The following is a 22,063-nucleotide window of genomic DNA, read 5'->3' as shown; positions in this document are numbered from 1 at the left end:
GTGTGTGTGTGTGTGTGTGTGTGTGTGTGTGTGTGTGTGTGTGTGTGTGTGTGTGTGTGTGTGTGTGTGTGTGTGTGTGTGTGTGTGTGTGTGTGCAACATGCATGTGAACGTGTGTGTGTGTGTGTGTGTGTGTGTGTAACTGTGTTTGTGTGTGTGTCTGTGTGTGTGTGTGTGTGTGTGTGTGTGTGTGTGTGTGTGTGTGTGTGTGTGTGTGTGTGTGTGTGTGTGTGTGTGTGTGTGTGTGTGTGTGTGTGTAACTGTGTTTGTGTGTGTGTGTGTCTGTGTGTATTCATTATACTCTATATCTGTGTGTGTGTGTGTGTGTGTGTGTGTGTGTGTGTGTGTGTGTGTGTGTGTGTGTCTGTGTGGTGTGTGTGTGTGTGTGTGTGTGTGTGTGTGTGTGTGTGTGTGTGTGTGTGTGTGTGTGTGTGTGTGTGTGTGTGTGTGTGACTGTGTGTGTATGTGTCTGTGTGTAACTGTGTGTGTGTATGTGTCTGTGTGTCACTGTGTGTATGGGTCTGTGTGTAACTGTGTGTGTGTGTGTGCCTGACAGAGAAAGAGGGCGAGAGAGAAAGAGAGAGAGATGTATGAGTAGGCCTATGTGTGAGTGTGTAGGCCTATGTGGTTACTTTTCACGTTCATGTTTACCTCCTCGCGTCTGCATTTGCACTTTCTCACACATAATTTACGCTGCTCTCTGCTCAACTGTGGGCGCACACACAGCATTATGGTCTGTCCTCATCCATCGCCACGACAACCCTATTGAGTAGTAGTGACTGCCACACCTGTTTCGAATGTGCTGTCATATCACTGATGGTATCTACGTACTTTACAGCTGTGCGCAGTCATACAAATGCATGATTTTTCTGCAGACGAAAAGGCGTTTTCAGCTTTCAACAGCGCTCTACCAGAGGAACACCGACTTGTGTTTTTTTCGCTCTGCCTATCTAGACTAAAAGGGTCCTTCTTCCCATTCCTGTGTTGTTTCCAGAGCCCAAAATTAACAGCAGCCAACTGGCCAAATGCTGGTGAAATTTCAGTCTGGCTGGTAGGAAAGACCACCATTCTAGTCACTTTCACTCACTAGTGAGTGCGTGTTTGGCTAGTAAGAAACTAGCCATTTTGGCTGGTGAGGGAAAAAAGTTCATTTAAAGCCCTGCTTCAACTCTGTAAAAGGTCTTCCTCCCCGTTCCCGTGTTGTTTCACTCGGTTGAATTATCTCTCTGCCTCACTCTCTCTGATCTGCCTGTCGTTTATGAAAATTAAATTAAATTAAATTAAATCACATTTTACGCCAATCTGAATCTTATTTTCTATCCCCCCTCTCTCTCACTGTGTATGTTTTCCTCTCTCTCTCTCTCTCTCTCTCTCTCTCTCTCTCTCTCACACACACACACACACACACACACACACACACACACACACACACACACACACACACACACTCACTCACACTCTCTCTATATATATATATCTCTCTCTCTATGTCTCTATCTCTTTATCTCTCCATCCCTATTTCTCCTCATGTCCTGGAGACTGTAGGCGTCTTCTCATAAGGGCTAGATATGTGGCAAACCAAACCAAACTGCTGTCCTCTCCACCTGCCTGCCTGAGGTGTGAGGTGCAGCACGTGTGGTGTATTTCAAAGCAGTCACCTGAAAGTGTGTGTATGGGTGTGTGAGAGGGAGGGGTTGGGCTTTTTACGGGTAGCTACTAGCGGGATTACCTTCCATTTCTCACACATGTGACTCACTCACCTCTCTTTTTTACAGTAGATAAGCCTAACCAGGGGTGAGTTTCTCAAAGGGGAAGTTGTTAGCCTGTTAGCAACTTCGGTAGTTGCCAATGGGAAAATGCATTGAAAGCAACGAAGTAGCTAATGTAGTAAGCAACTTTGGTTTCGAGAAATTCACCCCAGAATCGGGTATTCAATCACACCTGACCTCGCTCACTCTCAGTCTGGCTCTGTCAGACCGAAGTCAGCTGCTCTACTACATAACGCATGACAAAAGCAAATACAGCAGGGACAGATTACAGCATGGGCCTACTGGGCCCAGGCTCAGGGGCCCAAGAGACGAGGCAGAGAGAGTAGATAGAGAGAGGTTCCATTGGCCCATTGTTTCCGGGTTCTATTATTGCAAAGGGGAGGGGGGGAATCAGTTACACACACACACACACGCACACACACACACACACCCCTCTGCACGAAAGCGGGCCCCCCGCTTGCTAATGTGTGTGTGTGTGTGTGTGTATTCATGAATGTGCATATCGTTTTCTTCTCAGTTTTGTCAGTACTTAGATTTATTGGATCAGAATTTTTAGCATAGCTTAGCATAATCACTGAAAGTTAATGGGGGCATTAGCATCGAGCCACAAGTGATCACAGGACAGGATTAAATCGCTGTTTTGCACTCTGGTGAATTTTACACTAATTTTAAAGTACATTTGATGATGTTTTGTTTGCCCCCATAGACTTGCATTGCTACACTTATTTTGGCTATACTGTTAAACTAGGCAATGGAAACACATTATATTATATGCATATTCATGAATAATGCTGGGAAATACTGCAAATATGTGAAAATCAAAAAAGGGTGGACTGTTCCTTTAAAGAAGTGGAAATGGAAGAGTTCTCCAAGGCTGCATGTTCTGTGAGGAACTTTAAAGAAAACCTTAAGGTTCTTCCAAGAACCAATTCGTCACATATCGCTTCCTCAGAGAACTTATAGGTTCCTCACAGTGCCAAACTGAAGGCTCTTCGGGAATCTTTTAGTTTTTTGGCAGTGTACAAGTCCTGTATGCGGAAAAATGACTTTTAGATGAGCAATGAGAGAGCACAAATATCCATTCCAACAGAAATGTTGTTGTGAATGATATGGAGTGTTGCATACAGTGCTTTACTCATATGAAGACAAATAAGAATGGGCCATATTTATATTCTGAGAAAAAGGAGAAAACATATTTGCACACCGTAAAAGCTTCCATGTCATGATTTTAATGTGAATGTGATGAAGACCTTGCTGGTCGAAACGTTGTTTTTCACATTAAAATCACGACAAGGGAGCTTTTACGGTGTGCAAATATTTTTTCTCCTTTTTCTCATTTACGTTTTTTTAATATTCTGCACCCGTAGCTAGTTGTTACCTTGGGATGTGTGCGCACCTTACTTTTTTTGACCATATTTATATTCTCACATTTTACAGTTTAACCTAAGTATAGTTCCTTAAAAGCCTGCTGGTGAGTGAGCGCTTCCGCAACTCTCTCTGTCCTTCTCTCTCTCTCTCTCTTTCTCTCTCTCTCCTTCTCTCTCTCTCTCTCTCTCTCTCTCTCTCTCTCTCTCTCTCTCTCTCTCTCTCTCTCTCTCTCTCTCTCTCTCTCTCTCTCCGTCAAGCATTTTATAGTACAGTTCATCTGTGTGCATATTGTTCCACCTGCTGTTCCATCAAGATCTTTCACTATAACATTGCTGTTATTGCACATCTCAATATATATTTACTTGTCATTGTCAACCTCAAATTGAATTCATACTCTGCAAAAATTGACTTTTGCATCTGAAGTCCTCCTTTCTTTTAGGAAGTGCACTGCAGGTTGCTCAAAGGGCTTTGCTGCTCATGTAGGGTTATTATCGCCCAGCATATCTGTATTTTTCTGGAAATGAGAAGTTAGAGCCATGAAAAAGAGGTTATCATGTCAGGTCAGACTGTAGCTGCACATTAGGAAAGGCATTTAAATAGCACTTCAGCACATTAGAGTTTGGTCATCTCAGTACACACACCCACATCTCTCTCTCTCTCTCACTCACACACACACACACACACACTCACACGCACACAGGCACATACACACACACACACACTCACACGCACACCCACACACACACACAGACTCTCTCTCTCTCTCTCTCTCTCTCTCTCTCTCTCACACACACACACACACACACACACACAAAACACACAGACACAGACACAGACACACACAGACACACACACACACACACACACACACACACACACACACACACACACACACACACACACACACACACACACACACACACACACACACACACACACACCTTTCCTCCAATGCTGTGAATAGGGTTAGGGTTGGGAAGTACTCAGAACATCACTGTGAGCTGCTGCTGCTGCTGCTGCTGCTGCATTATACCCAATGCTGATGGTCACAGTTGAGCTGACAGGGTGACGTGACAGAAGGGGTCAGTGTTGCCAGATTGGGCTGTTTCCCGCCCAATTGGGCTGCTTAGGATGGCCGTGTGCGGGTAAAAATGGCATTTAGCAGAAAAATCCGCCCAATTTTTGCCATAGAAATAAAATAGAATTGGGCGGGATATTGTGCTTCCAGGCGGGTTTTGAGCATATTTTGGGCTAGAAATCTGACGAATCTGACAACCCTGGAAGGGGTCTGCTGGCACTGTGGCATTTTGGTTACACTTTACTTGGCGTGTCGCTGCATAACACAGTCATAGCAGCTTTTATACACTTTGCATGACGGATTCATGACGTAAGACGTTCCTAGAAGACCTTTCACAATGGAAGACAAAAGGACAGCAAATTGTCAAAATAAAAGCTTCATCTAAGCTTCATCTTCATCTTTATGAGCCTATCCGGATGGGGTGGTCTGGGTGGGATGCTTCACAGGTTGAGTTCAGTGTGAGTGGCTGAAGTGGCATGTCAGTAAAGATAACAGATTGTTTATCCAATCATATGCAAGGAGCCGCTGGTGGTTTTGGTCTGGGCACCATTTCACCTTCATCCTATCTTGATGTTTCGAGGTTGTTGGCAAAAATAAAGCTGCAGAAGCATTGCTTTACGGACAGGTTAGATTTAGGGACGGTTTTGGTCAAGGCACAGCAGTTAATTGTTTTAGCAGCAGAAAATCATCATTACCATGGGAAAAAAGACTTACCTTGTCACACGACAAACCTGATTTTGTGTGTCGTTGCCCTCCATAACTTAACAATGAAAGGCATTTGACCAACACTGGAACAACGGAATGCACTGCCGTGTTGCTAACACAACTTTTTATGCTAACACTTTGTCCTGTAACATGCTTGTTTTCATGCCACTGTATGGTATGGTGATGCTTCTCTCCAGTTGTCAACGTTAGCATAAGTGATAAAGTAGAACCACTGCACTGCAGAAGTTCCTCAAAGAAGCATCAGTTGGCCCTGCCATGGCGAAAATGGTAAAGCATTCGTTTGCTACGTGGCCGACCCAGGTTTAATTCCCGGCTCGGGTCCTTTGCCAACCCTTCCCCATGACTCTCTCCCCACTATTACGTCCTGTCAAATAAAGGCAAAAAGCCCAAATATATATGTTTATATATGTGGATATTTCCTCAGAGAAGCCATGAACCCTTTGTGGAATCTTCTCTGGTCACTGTGGTCACCTAAAGATGGTCTGGGAAGGGGGTTCTTCCCAGAACTTCTTCAGAGGTTCCTCAGACAACTGTTAGGTGTGTGTGTGTGTGTGTGTGTGTGTGTGTGTGTGTGTGTGTGTGTGTGTGTGTGTGTGTGTGTGTGTGTGTGTGTGTGTGTGTGTGTGTGTGTGTGTGTGTAAATAGTCTTTAGGTGATCACAGTGACCACTGAAGATTCCACTAAGAACCCTCTAGGGTTCATGGCTTCTCTGAGGAAATGTCAAGAGTTGAGAAGATTTGTCTCCCTCAAATAGGTTCCTTTAGGTTTTTCAGATAACTTTGAGGTGTCGTAACAGAAGGATATGCACGAAAATTTTAATTTTTCATAGGTCCATACATATGATTTCTTTCCAGACAGCACGCTTCAAATTCCCTTCGCAAAAAAGTAGCAAGATGATGAGGACAATCATGATGGTGATGATGATGATCTCAGAAGTAGTAGTCAGATTGTTGTTTTTTTGGAAATTCATACACAGATTTGGAGAATAGTAGTCATTTCAGTCGGTTTGGAAAATTATACACAGGACAGATTTTGTCATCAGTTCCCAAAAACCTTCTGGTACTGTAAGCGGGCACTTCAATTCCGATACACTGTGTGTGTGTGTGTGCGTGTGTTTCTCTCTCTCCCTCGCTCGCTCGCTCTCGCTCTGTCTCTCTCTCACACACACACACTCACTCTCGCTCTCTCTCTTTCTCTCTCACTCACACTCTCTCTCTCTCTCTCTTTCTCTCTCTCTCTCTCTCTCTCTCTCTCTCTCTCTCTCTCTCACACACACACACACACTCACACTCACACACACACACACACACACATACGCACACACACTCTCTCTATCTCTCTCTCTCTCTCTCTCTCTCTCTCTCTCTCTCTCTCTCTCACACACACACACACTCTGCATTCTGTTTTTCCTTCAGCAGGCTTAGTTTCGGAGTCAGCCAGCCGCTGATGATGAAGGCTGCCTGCCTCGCTGCCTTGCCTGGCTGGCTGGTGAGGCATTACCGTAGTGACAAATAAACTGACATGTCTCAATATGACGACCGCAGAGGAAAAAAGAGAAGTAAACTCTTCCACCGCAGGGAGAAAGAAAAACAGCCAGAGGCAGAGAAACGTGAGCAGGTGTCGCTTTCATGTTTTTTTGTGTTGATGTTGATGGTTTTTTTGCAGCTGCTGCAGTACAATACTTCTATCTGGCTCTCTCTCTCGCTCGAATGTTTTTATTCTGTCTGTATTTGCACTCTGTACGCTTAACTCTTTCACTGTTTAACTTCTTCCCCTCTTCTTGTAATCACTCTTCCCACCCCTCTCTTTTCTCACCATCTACCCCCTCTCTCTCTGTCTCTGTCTCTCTCTCTGTCTCTGTCTCTTTCTCTCTCTCTCTCTCTCTCTCTCTCTCTCTCTCTCTTTCTCTCTCTCTCTCTCTCAATTCAATTCAATTCAATTGAATTCAATAATGCTTTATTGGCATGACGAATACGACACTCACTCATGTTGCCAAATCATTTGTAGTCATGCAAATCATTAGAATCACAAGATAGGCTTAAATATGGCTGTACAGATCTCTCTCTCTCTCTCTCTCTCTCTCTCTCTCTCTCTCTCTCTCTCTCTCTCTCTCCCTCTCTCTGTTTTACTGTCTATTTCACCCTTTACCATCCCCCTCTCCGCATCTCTTCTCACAGTTTCCCTCCCTATATCTCACCTCTATCTTTGGCCCTCTTTCCTCTCACTTCCCCCTCTTCCTCTTTTTATTTTTTCAATCGCTCACGCTCTCGTCTCTCTCTCTCTCTCTCTCTCTCTCTGTCCTCGTCTCTCTCCCTCTCTCGTGTCTTTCTGTCTGACTCTGAAAGTGATAAAATCATTGGATCTATGGCGTCTCACAATGAGCTGTCCTTTGGTTTTAACTCACACGTTCACAAATGGGTGACTCGTGGCCACTGTGGTGGTGTAGTTCATCACCCACCAGCTTGTCTTCTGAGAACTCATTCTCTACTAGTCTCGCTCTTATTCACTCCAATATATCTCAGCTACCTCCTCATGTGTTTTTTTTTCTTTGCTAAAAAATTCAAGGCTCCATGTACAACTTCTACAGTGGGCACTGGTAACAGCAGGAATAATAATGCGTAAAAAAAAAGAAATGTTTACCGCACACTTGTCTACAGGTTGTTTACAGCAACCTGTTCCCCAGGGGCCCTGTACTATCTTAAACCAGCCCTGTCTCTGATACTAGTAGTTGATTCCTTCCACATCCACACTGAAAATAGCATCCTCTAACCCCACACTGCTCCAGGGACTGTAACCAATACCCTGCAACGCCTGTAAGTTGCTTCGAATAGAAAGCATCAACTATGTGTAATGTAATGTCATATAATAATGTGGTAACACTTTATTTTAGGGATACATCTATTAGCACTAATACATACAATGTTAATGCCTGCATAAGTAACTTGTAAGGCATGTACTAAGCAAACGCGAAGAACCACTAGGTCCTCACTAAGGTTAAATTGATAATAAATCCCTTATTGTGCATGAACAAGACATTTGCGAATACATGCCTAACAAAAATGATTTTGCTTTGTACATGCCTTACAAGTTACTTATACAGGCACATTGTATGTATTAGTGCTAATAGATGTATCCCGAAAATAAAGTGTTACCAATAAGGTATATAGAGATTTTAACTGTATTAAGCCCCAAAATAGTGGCATACCCCTTTAAGATAGCTTTTATACAGGTCCCACTGTTACAAAGTGTGCAGTGTGCTTTTGCAACCCTGTAACCCTATTTGTGTGTGCGTGTGCGTGTGCGTGTGTGTGTACTCTACTTAACCCCATGCTAATGTACTTAAAAGAAAACAACCCTACTTAGCATCTGCACTGATTGTTGTTCTGTATATTTCCAGTGCACTTTGTGTATGCTAGTGATGTTGGCTATGATTATGTCCTCGATTGTAAGTCACTTTGGCAAAAAAAAAACAGTAACGGTAGGGCACTGGTCTGCTACACCGGCGACCTTTGTTCGATTCTGGACCCGGTCCTTTGTGGGGACCTTCCCCATTAGGGATGCAAACGAGTGTGTGTGAAGAGGGGTGTGAATAGTACAGTAGGAATATTTGAATCACCTTTGGATTAAAGAATTGAAATAGAATTCATTTAAATGTGGTATTTTATCTCAATTTTTTAATTAAAAGTTTTAGATTTAGTAGTTTTTTTTTTTCGAGAAACATTGAGATTACGGGGGGGAAACGCCGCTTATCAATTAATCGTAAGTCGATCGATAAGGCTATCAACTAATGATTAATGAATTAATCGATCATTTGCATCCCTATTCCCCATATCTCCCGACTCATTTCCTGTCAAATCTCTCACTGTCCTATTGATAGTATTGTATTGTATTGATTGTGATATGCACTTATTCTCTAGACCACCACATTATTTTTCTTTTTATTTGTTTTTGTATTTGTCTTGCCTCTACAAAAAAATACCATAAATAAAAAGTATAAAAAAAATCTCTCACTGTCCCGTTATAAACAAACTAATATAGGACCAAAAAAGCGGCTAACTAATGAAATGTAATATAATGTAATATTTTTTTGCACGAGGTGCCCCTGTGTACCTGGACCTGTGAAACCTTCAGAGCGCTTTCATAGATGTTCCCCCACCATGGCAAATTGAATAACGCAGTTTAAGTCCAACTCCCATTGTCATTGTGACACAGCACTCTACAGCACACAAGTGTTAACTGCACACAACAAAACTGCATTTATGCCTCACCCGTGCAAGGGGGGGGGGCAGCTTTTTGCATCCCAGTAACCCTATTTGTCTGTTCCAGGAGGAGATGCCCCTGCGTGCCTGGACTTGTGCTTCAAGAGGGAGCCCGGGGTGATCCAATCCAGCTCCGACCTCCAAGCCCAGGCCTCCTCCATCTCCTCCTCCACCACCACCCCAGACGGGCAACAGGGAAACCCCCATCTCTCCTCCTCGGACGTCGACCAGAAACCCCCCATCCACCACAGGAGCTTCCTCTCCCCCAGTAACAGCAGCGGAGGTGGTGGTGGTGGTGGTGGTAGTGGAACCCCCCTCTCCCTCACCAATGGAGACCGCTCCACACCTGGTGGGAGCCTTCACCACCACCAACACCACCACACACCACCTCCCCCAGGGCACCTGTCTCTGAACACCCCCCATTCCCACCACCACCAGCACCAGCACCATCTGGATGGTGGTACGCGACGTGGCCGCCATACCAACGACGGCCACAGGGGGTCTCTCTTGCAGCAACACCACCAACAGGAGCAGCAACAGCAACAGCAGATACCCTTCAACCTGGCACACTTGCTGGTGCCCGGACCCGGGGCTGCCACCAACGGCTTGCCCCCCTTCCCCCTGCCCCACCACCACCACATGCTGCCACCCCACCCACCCGGCCACCATCCACCGCCGATGCCCCCTCAGGAGTTGCTGCGGGTGGTGGCGCAGACGGGGGGCAAAGGCGGCAGCGGGGGCGGGGGCGAGGCCGTGGTGGGCACCTACATGTGCGGGCACTGCCGCGTGCTGTTCCTGGACTACGTGATGTTCACCATCCACATGGGCTGCCACGGGTTCCGCGACCCGCTGGAGTGTAACGTGTGCGGCCACCTGAGCCGCGACCGCTACGAGTTCTCGTCGCACATCGCCCGCGGGGAGCACTTCCTGGAGATCAAGTAAGGAGGAGGAGGAGGCGGCAGAAGGACAACACACACTGACATACACAGACACAGACACACACGTACACAGTGACACACACACACACACACGCACACACACACACACACACATACGCACACAAACACACACAGGGCGACTAACAGCTTTGGCTGGGCCCAGGACAAAGAGATCTGAAAGGGCCCCCCACCCAATACATACAATGTAATGAGGATGCATTCCTGGGCCCCTCGTTTCCCTGGGCCCGGGACAACTGACCACACCTTTGTCCCCCCCTGTCAGCTTCCCCGCAGACACACACACATATACACGCACGCATACACACACGCACGCACGCATGCACACACACACACACGCACACACACACACACACACACACACACACACTCACACACACACACACACACACACTTTGCGAACACAATTTGTTACCCTCCACTGCTGAACATTACCAAAAATGTAGCATGGCAGCCTTACCAGCAGTGTTTTTTATACAGTATTTCTTAATGATTTTTCTTGCCACGGAGAGAGTGGGAACGTGATATCAGGTAGGGTTGGGACATGACCCAGGCTGGATTCGAAATGCGCTGTGCCAAATTCATACTTTTGTTCATCTCAGGAGAATTAATGAGTTGTTCTGTATGCTTTTTCACATATTTTTTATTTGTTTATACATATTTTATAGATACTGTTTTGTTTTATACGACAATGTAAGAAAGGGTGTGGCTGTTTTGGGGTTTTTTTCCCCCCACAATCCGTAATGTGGCCATGATACCTTTGTTTTGTTTTGAAGATTCGTGTGTTATGAGCATAATTTATTGTTTGGCAGCTAACAGCAATAATAACTATTGTATGTTGTCAATGGATTGCATCCATTTCACACCATGAGGGTTATTTAGTTCTTTTTAAGTGTATGGTACTGTAATGCGGTTATATTCTTAAAGGGTAACTTCCGCCAATTTCAACATGCAGTTGTAATGCGTACACTACCCTGGACTTGTCAGTGCCTTAGAATTTTTTTCCTCAGCCTTTTCTGAGATCCTGCTCATTGTAATGGGGGTTTGTGTACATTTTTATTCAGCTCTATTCATTTTATTCATTCATTATACATCTTTTTATTTATTTGGGAATATATTTATTCCCAAAAACATCCAAAAGATTAAGCAACATCAGCCGACAACTAGCAAACAACGATACCTTTTGGGAAAATATTTGGAGTAGGCCTATGTTAAGGAAAAAATCTGCCCCCATAAGAATAGCTCAGATCTCGGAAAGGGCTGAGCCGGAAAATGCAGCATCACCAGGTACTGACAAGTCCAGGGTAGCATGAGCAATACAACAGCATATTGAAATTGGCAGAAGTTACCCTTTAAGATTTGGAAAAATATTATGCAATGAACTGATGTAAATATGCATTAAGATCATGTCCGTGCCTTAAATTCTTGTATAAAGGGATGTGTTTTACAGTTATTCTCTTCTTTTCATTCCAGAGGAACTACACATTGCAAGGTCCTATACCATACCCATTGCAAGACTAAGTTACTATAATGTCACTTACTTGTGTGTGTGTGTGAGTGTGTGTGTGTGCGTGTGTGCGTGCGTGTGTGTGTGTGTGCGTGCGTGTGCGTGCGTGCGTGCGTGCATGTGTGTTTTTAAAGTCTTAATATTGACCATATTGTCTGAGAATAAATGCATTTTTTGTTTTGTTTTAGTAACGTTCCCATGAAAAAAGTACTAGTATTGCATAATAACCTTCCGGCCTTAAAACAAGAAACAAAAAGCATGACCTTGGCCCTTCGCTGGAGGACAGCGGTGTGAGTGTGGTACAAAGTGGAGGGAGCGCTAACAAGGACGTCCGTCACAGATGCTACATGGCCTATAGCTGTTTTTAGTGTTTAGCAGTGCGGTTTGGCAGTGTGGAGCACTGTGACACTGTGACTGTGACACTCTGCCGCCCTGCCTCCCCTCCCCTCCCCTTGCCTCCTCTCGCCTTTACAGTTCACGGGGTAGGCTAGGTTGAGAAAAGGAAACCGATGGAGGAAGGAGAGAGAGAGAAAGAGAGAGAGAGAGAGAGAGAGAGAGAGAGAGAGAGAGAGAGAGAGAGAGAGAGAGAGAAAGCAAAGAGGAGCGAAAGACAGACTCAGCGAGAGAATGGGGGAGAGAGAAGTAACAAGTGGGGAGAGAGAGAGAGAGACCTGCTGATAGACGATAGAAGGACAGAGTAAGGGTACAGAGAAAAAAAGAGCATGTGTAGAGAGAAGGAAGAGGGGGGGTGGGGGCTAAATGAGGTGAAGAGAGAAAAAGAGGTGTCTACTTCCTGATGCAAACGAAAAGGCCAATAAATGGATAATGGGGGAAATGAGAGAGTGAGTGAAGTGGGGAAGAGAGAGAGAGAGAGAGAGAGAGAGAGAGAGAAGTAGAGTGGAGAAACATGGGAGGATAGTAAGAAGTAGAGAAAGAAAAATGGGGAAAGGGTGATTGTACTGTAGAGACACAATATGAGTGAGAGAGTGGTGTGGTGAAGAGAGAGGGAGGGAAGAAAGAGAATACAGAATGAGGGGAATAGAGTGAGAATGAGGGGAAAGAGAGAGGCCTCTGCTTCCTGTCCTTGAGTTCCTCTCTTCTCTTCAGAAATGAAAATGAAAAGAAAAGCCCCCCCCCCCCCCAAGCAGTGTTGCCAGATGTGTCTGATCAAATCCCACCTAGAAGGTTCTCAATAACTGCCAAAATGCGCTAAATTCCGCCCAATTTCAACAAATTGCATTGATTTTTATGTGCACAAAACTGCAGAAAAAAACGCCAAATGGCCAAATGTTGCCGCTTTTACCCGCAGACGGCCATCCCAAGTAGCCGAATTGAGCGGGTAACCGCCCAATCTGGCAACACTGCCTTAAGTCGGCCTCATCACCACAGTGGCTTTGACACCTTCTAACAGGGTGAACTGGGTGTGTGCTTCTGCCTACAATAAGCTGTATGTCCCCAATACAATTTTGACAAACAAAGAAAACCACACACACATCTGTCTCAAAAGAGGACTACAGTAGCAAAGTCACAAGAAAACTGAAAATAGTAAGTCTGCGACACCAAGCTCCTGTTTCTCATCATTTTATATTGTGAAGTTCTGGGGCAGCATGGCCTTCATCAGACATGACGATCGGATGAAGGACAAACTGCCCAAAATGCCACAATATTAAATTAAGAGAGAAAAGCTGACTTTATTTTCAGTTTCATGTCTCCAATATAATGCCTTCAAAAGGATGTGTACCTCAAAGATTCCTTCAATACAAGGTGAGTGATATCCCCCCACACGATGGCCTCAATAGTATGTGTCCCTAAATTATGACCTCCAATTAGTGGGTTTGTGGGACACACAAGAAGATGTAAATCAGAGGTGTCGTGTGTGTGTGTGCGCGCGCGCGTGCGTGCGTGCGTGTTTGTGTTTGTTTGTGTGTGTGAGCGCGCGTGTGAGTGCATACTTCCCTCTAGCGGTGCTGATGTGAACTGCAGTGGCCATGGAAACGTACGTACATCCCCTCCCATGGGACTGTCTGATGTGTTTGGTTCTCTCTGATGCGGCTGCTGCTCCCATGGTAATACTGTAGTAGATGTGTTTACATTCATGGCCGTACCTACCATTGAGGACACAGAGGTCATGTCCTCTGTATTTTTTTCAGTAGCGTAACATTTTTCTGTGATGAAAATTGATATATGATCAACAATGATAAATTCAGTCTGTATACACCACCCCCATTTATCCTCAAGGCAATGATTAATGAAAGCAAACTTTAGAGTTTGACTGAAGTGTTTGAAGCATTCTAAATGTATACGTAGTAGTACAGCACGCAGTACTTGACCTCTGTATTTGAAAATGTCTGGTTACGGCCCTGTTTACATTTCATATGATTTCATCAGAAAGAGAATAGAATGTACCTTGGTTTCATGGAACGTTTCCTTGTTGCCGAATCTGGCCCCAAGTTTACAGTAGTTGTTTTTTTCTGGTCTGCTGTTGTTTCGTATAGTACGGAGCCCGGGAAAGACCAGATAATATCTCTCACTTTGTAAAGTGTGCTTTCACTTTATTAAGTTGTGCGTGCGCATGTCTAAATAAAGCGTGCGCATGTTTAATTAAATTGTGTGCTTGTCTTGTGAAAAACTGTGCACTCACTGCAATGCAACCATGCCCACGTTAAATACATCGTGAGCACAATTTCCTAAAGCGTGCCCACGCTTTGTAAAATGTGTTCACGTTATTTTGACGGCTAAGAATAAATCATGACTGTTCAGTAATGTTACCACGTTTTTTTTAAATCGTGCCCACACTTTAATAAATTAAAGCATGGGCACGACTTTAGTAACTCAAGCCCACATTTAGGCAAAGGTGCACACATTTTAATGCACGGTTTAATACATTGAGGGCACTCTTTGCAAAGTGAGCGCTCATTTATTGACAACCTCTATAATTTCTCATCCTTGAGCCTTTACTCTAAACTAAGGCTCTGTAGTAGGCGTAGTACGGCATACCATATTGCTAATAAAATTATAAGCTGTTTTAAAACTGCTAACATTACTGAAATTTGACTAACCCCTTGGCACAGAGCCTTTGTTATAACCTTTTCTGTCACCAATCTGTTACTTATGACTCTGTCATCTCAGCTATGTTGTCATGATATAGTTTTTTAATTTGCATATACAGATTTAAAACACATTCATTGGACTTCACCCCTTCACACTCTCAATACAAGAAAAACTTCTGGATAATGAGAAAAAATTGAACTGTTCGAAAAGAAGTGGTGCGCAAACAACAATGTTTTTAAGACTCTGGTTGAGTCAAGCATTTGCATATACATACAAATTATACAAAAGGTCCGCCACTTGTACAAAATGCATACTTCCACAAACATGACAATGCACACGTGGGAGCGGAATAAGTCAGAGAAATAGGTCACTAGCGATATCGGCTTGGGCTTTGAATGAGTCAATGGAAGAGTGGGAAACGCTGGCAAGGCAAGACTTCCATTCATACCGGCACAATGGATCTGAGTGGGTGCTCACATTCCCATAAACCGTGTGTGTGTGTGTGTGTGTGTGTGTGTATATGCCTGTGTGTGTGTGTGTGTGTGTGTGTGTGTGTGTGTGTGTGTGTGTGTGTGTGTGTGTGTGTGTGTGTGTGTGTGTGTGTGTATATAGGCCTGGATGTGTGTGTGTAGGCCTGGAAATGTATGTGTGTGTGCATGTGCTGTGAGTGCGTGAACACGTGTGTATATATTCACTCTCGTGTGTCTGTATCTGTATTGTGATGTGTGCGTGCGTGCGTGCGTGAGTGAGTGAGTCCGATGTGTGTATGCGTGCCAGTGTGTCTCCTCATGTGTGGGAGGCGAATCGATGCGTGCTGTCCCCCGTATTATCGCACTCTTCCCTTCTGCACAGTCATACGATGAACAAACACACTCAATCGGCAACCACACCAGCAGGACTGAGATGACTAATCCGACGCATCTTAAAGCCTCATGCACATAACTGCGCTCGTGTAGTAACGTGAACGTATTCTCATTCCAGGACACTTGTGGGTTAAGGGCTGGACTGGGAGAGAAATAGGGCCCGGGCACTCTTTGGCCTAAAGGGGCCCCTCATAATTAGCGGCGCAAAACTGACTCACCAGTGTGCCCTGCACCCTTGTGGGGCCGTGTTTTCAGAACTGTAAAACAAAAAGAAAAACATTTCTGAAAATAGGGGCCCGCGAGGATGCAGGGCCCACTGGGAAATGCCCGCTGTGCCAGATGGCCAGTCCAGTCCAGCTTGTGGATCAAGGGCTTCCATGATTTGTTTTTCAAACTTGGTAGGCCTACCCATAACTGTGCTCATAGGCGTTTTTTTTTTTTTTTTGCATTGAGCAAAGGCGGGCAATGGCCCAAGGCCTCGTCCAATCAGGAGCCTCATCTTCATCGCATTACCTTTTCATTTTCCTGCATTTAATACATCATTGATTATTGGGTGAGGGTCTCAGATTTACTAAAACCGCCACAGTTTTTGCTAGTATAGTAAAAGAAAAAAAAGAAGTTGAAAGCCCAATTGAGAAACTCCAGCTCCCTGTCATTGTGACACAGCACTCAGCACACAAGTGAACACTGCACACTACGAAATTGCATTTATGCTTCACCCGTGCAAGGGGGCAGCCCCCAATGGCGCCCCAAAGGAGCAGTGCAGCGGGACGGTACCATGCTCAGGGTACCTCAGTCATGGAGGAGAATGGGGGAGAGCACCGGTTAATTACTTAACCCAACAACCTGGCGAGTCGAACCGGCAACATTTGGGATACAAGTCTGACAGCCTAACCGCTTACCCATGACTGCCCTATCTCTATTGAGCCTAACCAAGCTATCACCATTCACGTCTTAACCACCTGCCTGTCTGCCATCACTGAATGGTGAGCACTAACTTCCTAAAACTACGCGAGGATAAAACTGAAGTTCTATGTATTGGCCCGAAAGACAAACGCTTAGCTTTACACTCAAGCCTGGGTGACCTAAACAAGCACACTAATTCGAGCTTTGAGTCCCACAGCAGTAAAATAACAAAATCTGCTTCTGTACTTCCATCTTAGAAACACTACTGATGTTTGCGCCTCCGTCTCCCAACAAGACGCAGAAAAACGTGTTTGTGCTTTTGATACGAGTAGAGATTACTGTAATGCTACTGTAATACTGCAATGATTACTGTAAATTGACAAACTACAACTCATTCAGAATTCTGCGACAAGAATTTGAACAAAGTCCAGATGGACTGCATATCACCTCTGTTCCGGCAGGCCTACATTGCCTGCCAGTCTCCTACAGTATAGAATTGACTTTCATGGCCTGACAGCTGATGCTATGCTAAATGCCGGATTAAGATAGCCTGGGGACCCTAGACTACAGGTAGCTGTGGGGCCCCCAAGGCGGCAAATTTTGTGACAAATTTGTATAGACAGTGTCATAATTACGACCTAGGAATTAAGGATAACTTATCTACCAATTGTACTGAACACAACAGATACATTTTTCAATATTGAATCCTGTCACGATTTTGCTTTTTTTTCACTTTTGGCCAATCAGGGGCCCTCTTGCAGGTGGGGACCCAAGGCTGCAGCCATATCGAGCCTGTGCGTTAATCCGGCCCTGGCTACGCTGCTAAGGATTTCTAACCCCCACCAAAGAAGATTGGTGACTTGTGAAACTGCCTCAGAGACGCCCTCCACCCTCCTCTTCATATCAGAGATGCTACTTCCATCGACTACTTAAAGACACAGCTAAAGACCAACCCCTCTCACCCTGTTCTTAGCTGCCTAGGCCACACAGTGAGCATCTGACCTCCTCACCCTCACCCTGCTGCACCTCCCCTACCTTATAACACCTCCACAACACTGTTACCGGACCCTATTCATAATCCCTATTCTTCCCTCTTCCTTTAATCTGTCTGTGACTAGCCCTGTCAAGGGACTCTCCTACTATAGGTGGCTGTTTCTTCATGACTACATGGGTTTTCAGTCAGACTATACCTGCTATTTTTTCCTAAAACATTTTTTTATCTGAAATCAAGTGAAAAGGGTGTTTTCCCTCACCCCTGTTGCCACCAGGGTATATAGTATACAGTGTATATATACAGTATATAGGTTTTTTTTTTATTTTTTTAAATCGTGGGGCGTATCGAACCGTGGGTCATATATCTGTCCACATGTGATGCTGAAATCCGCAGTGGATGCTCCAATTGAAGCATGTTACCCATGTGAATGTTCTTCTACTTGGAGCTTAATGAGAGAATAAGCTTTGTGCAAAAATCAAAATAGTAACATGCTGCAATTGGAACATCCGCAATGGATTTCAGCACCACATACGCGGACAGCTCCCCTTGAGATCAACTTTTAAGTGCTGTGCATGATATCACATATTTGAATGCCTCAGTGGCAGAACGCTGTAGCTACTCAATGGTCAAATATTGAAAACAGTCAACACCAAATGCTTGGACAGCCCCCCTTTAAGGAGAAATCCGGTGTAAAATAATGTATGCTGAGGGCTAACTCTGGCCACATACCTCAACTCCATAGTTTTAGCCAATCTCCATTAAGGAATTGAGCACTTGTTTTAGAAGCACTTCTTGAGGTGTTTTTTTAAATAGCTCAATTTGCCTTGTGCAATTAGGTCAATTTGCAACGCCTTATCCATTTACAGACTATAGGCTTATTGCTGGCTTACTCAATGTCCCAAGAATACAGTGGGAAAACCAATTTAGTCATCAAGGCTGATTGGCTTTCAATTTGACTCTCCACCTGCCATGTCTGATGTCAGACTGAAACTATGAACTGCTCGTCAATGCCGCATAAAACAAGCTTGCAAAACACCCATAAGTGTCATGTTAAGACACACGTATGGCAGGATTGCTGTCACCTCTTAATGGAGGGGGTCTCGCCAGCGCCCACTCACTCACTACTGAAAAGGCACAACTACAAACCCCAACTCCGATGAAGTTGGGACGTTTGGTAAACAGTGAATAAAATCAAAATGCTATCATTTTCAAAACATTCAATCTATTCATTAGATGGAGAATAGTGAAAAGACAACATATTAAGTGTTAAAACCGAGAAAAAAAAATGTTTTGGGGGACATATGTACTCATTTCTTATTTGATAAATCCAACACGTCTCAAAAGAGTTGGGACGGGGACAATAAAACAAAAAAACAAAACAAAAGACAACACTTAACAGTTAAATACATTAACCGATGAGATGATTTTATATAAAAAACAGTGTTAATTCCTATCTTGGACATGATTTCACCACCAGCTTAAACGGTGGGTGTATTCCTTGTCATGTTTTGCAATGTTTTCCTTTCTGTAGTGCTTACAGTGTGACAGGTCTTGACCAAAAGCCCACCATTTTATCACCTGCTGGTCCTTATGATGGAGCCAAACTGTTAAAACATAGTAGAGAATGCAATTTCACCTTACTATGTGGCAGTAATCGAAGATCTCCCTTCAAAATATAATGCATGAGTGGCTTTTCATGCTGTTTAAAACCCATGTATACCATTCAGCACTGTATTTAACTCTACAGATGAGTGAGAACATCTTAACCAATGCTATATAATACTGCACCCGCATGCCATCATGGAGGCTGACTTTTGAAGCTAGCACTAACACAAGTTGGATGGTCCATTTTCACTGTAGCACAGGATGTGCAATGCTCTATTATTGTCAAAAAGAATGAACTTCTACAACTTCTGCCGACTTCTGTAAGCAAAGGACAGTTTCCCATGTAATCTGGGTCTATTTCAAGTGAGCTCAGGTGCTTAGGAGAATGTTACACCCCTGTATCATTTGCATGCATTAAGCATTCTTAATATGGTCAATTTTCAATAGCTCTATATCCTGGAGTGCTAGAGTGAGACTACAGCCAATATATATTTCATGATGTCATGAACCTATACAATGATTTTAGTAACAAAAATATGTCTTATATACACTCAATCGTGGTAAATCAAAGGGAATTAAAACATGTATGTAATAACTATGGTAATTATTCCCTTTGCATCTTTAATTCTGAGTGACTCAGCCTCTCTGTGATGATCTTATACCTGGACACCTATATTGTCCGTCAGTACAATTCATTTTGAAATGTTCTTCTTTGTTGTTTTATCTTATTTGGATGTTTACTAAATTTCACTGATCCCCGTCCCAACTTATTTGAGACGTGTTGGATTTATCAAATTAGAAATGAGTACATATGTCCCCCAAAACAATATTTTTTCTCGGTTTTAACACTTAATATGTTGTCTTTTCACTATTCTCCATCTAATGAATAGATTGAATGTTTTGAAAATGATAGCATTTTGATTTTATTCACTGTTTACCAAACGTCCCAACTTCATCGGAGTTGGGGTTTGTACATCATAACAACAGTGATATTACATTAGTGAGCATCTCAAGTAGGCCTAATAGATTAAGACTGGGTCATTACCATTTTAGGGCATAATAGAGGCTTGGCACAAAGGGGTTACAGTACAAGCTCTTTTACTAAAGCAATTGAATTGGTAATTACTAATTAGTAACATTGTCCAGTCTAGCCAATTTGGCCATTTGGAGGTTACAGTAGCAGCAGGTTTAATTGGCAAATGGGCTGATCACGCTTGGGCTGATCACTAAGTCCATTAGTTTGGTAATTCAATTGGAAAGGTCTCTTTTCACTGAATGAAATACAGACAGAGACAGAGCGAGCTATGCTTTGGTTGCAATAATGGGCTTATTCAGTTTGTAAAAAAAAATAAAAAAAAATAGGCCCTACATTCATAAATTAATTTGATAAAACTATTTAGTGAAGGCAGTCATCAGGTACCATCACCATATGGGATCTGGGTTCCGCTCGTGTCGCAACATTGTTGCAAATGTCAATTGAGTTAGAACGTTGTTCACACGCCTCTAAGCACTTGCAACAATGTTTAAATAACTGGAATTGGCTCGAAATGACAATCAAATACTCGGAATGGCGGTGTGTCAGAATGGCGATTGACCCCTGAACTGGAGCTGTCGAGAGCGACGGAACCGTGCTAAGCAGGCCCGCAAGCAGAGGTGTGAAAAGTTAAAAAAAAGAAACACAATTTCCTTCCTTCCTTCAGTAACTTATCTGAGTAACCAGTAGACCCGTGTACATGTCTCACTATCAGCTAACTCTGCACTGGTTGGATCAAGTTTGTGGTGGGTGGTTAGGTTAGGTTAGGTTTTCAGTGTTTTTCAGTAACACAGTCTATCTATCTCATTAGGTACAATGGAGTAAATGGTGTAACAGCTATGTAATGCCATGTACTAGTGTTGTAATGACACCACAAAAGTACTTTGACTTTTGACACCTCTGCAGGCCCTGACCCTCGCCAGTGTTGCCAGATGTGTCTGATCAAATCCCGCCCAAAAGGTTCCCAAAATGCGCTAAATTCCGCCCATTTTCAACAAATTACATTGATTTTTATGGCCATAAAACGGAAGGAAAAAAAAACAAATGGCCAAATTTTCCCGTTTTTACCCACAGACGGCCATCCCAAGTTGCCCATTTGCGCAGGTAACCGCCCAATCTGGCAACACTGGCCCTTACCGTGGACAGGTACATGGCCGAGTCTATGGTCGAACCAATGAACACAATGCTCTGGGCTGGAAGAGGGGAACTCTTCTGCCAGTTAATGGTGAACCCCAAACTGTGCAGGTGAGCCACTAAGCGATCCATGTGGGCTCTGACTTGGAGCTCAGATTCGGCACAGGTCAAAAAGTCCAAATGTGCCAAGACTGGTACACCTTGCTAGCATAGCGGGAGGAGTCCAGATTCCAGGCAACGTGTGAACACAGGAGGGCTCAGGGTTAACCCGAAGGGCAGCACCATGAACCTTTATGACACCCCTTCGAAAGCAAAGCGTAGGTGCTTCATATGTGGAAGGTAAATGTGAATCCGAAAGTAGGCATGTTTCAGGTCAACCGAAGTGAACCAGTCACCTTGATCCACCGAGCGCATGACAATCGCTGGGGTCATCATTTTAAACCATAAGACCGTAAGAAGTCTTTTTTAGGCACCAGGAAGTATCTACTATAGAAACCATTCTCGGCCTCCGAGGGGGGAACGACTTGCACTGCTTCTTTAGCGAGTAGCCTCGCTAATTCCTCCCTTAGTGTGATTGTTTGCTCGCCTTGAGCCACTGAGGGGACCACTGAGCGAAACGCAGGTGGGCATCTGCCAAACTGCAGATGGTAGCCTCTCATGACCGTATTCAAGATCCAGGGGAAGACCCAGTATATTGTCCACTCGTTAGCGCACTGGGCTAACGGTATATCATGAAGGACAGGCGTCGAAGGGCCTTGGCCTCTCACACCAGACGGACGGATAGAGGCCGTGGGGCCCACCGGTTGGGGGGTTCC

The 22,063-nt window shown here is 44.2% G+C and overlaps 1 protein-coding gene across 4 annotated transcripts in view; it reads left to right on the top strand.

Moving 5' to 3' along the window:
• The window catches only part of LOC134450661 (DNA-binding protein Ikaros-like), a 49,644-nt gene extending 38,047 nt beyond the window's left edge, over window positions 1-11,597 (top strand). For all 4 annotated transcript variants that reach the window (XM_063200576.1, XM_063200566.1, XM_063200559.1 and 1 more), the window contains one exon: window positions 9,267-11,597. In XM_063200576.1, the coding sequence (XP_063056646.1) occupies window positions 9,267-10,141 (875 nt within the window). In that variant the 3' untranslated portion in view covers window positions 10,142-11,597. The remainder of the gene's footprint in view (window positions 1-9,266) is intronic.
• Window positions 11,598-22,063: the final 10,466 nt, after the last annotated feature.

The sequence above is a fragment of the Engraulis encrasicolus genome, chromosome 1 (assembly GCF_034702125.1).
Source record: "Engraulis encrasicolus isolate BLACKSEA-1 chromosome 1, IST_EnEncr_1.0, whole genome shotgun sequence".
NCBI lineage: Eukaryota > Metazoa > Chordata > Actinopteri > Clupeiformes > Engraulidae > Engraulis > Engraulis encrasicolus.
The sequence above is the reverse complement of the archived record's forward strand: the minus strand, read 5'-3'. Positions and strand labels throughout refer to the sequence as shown.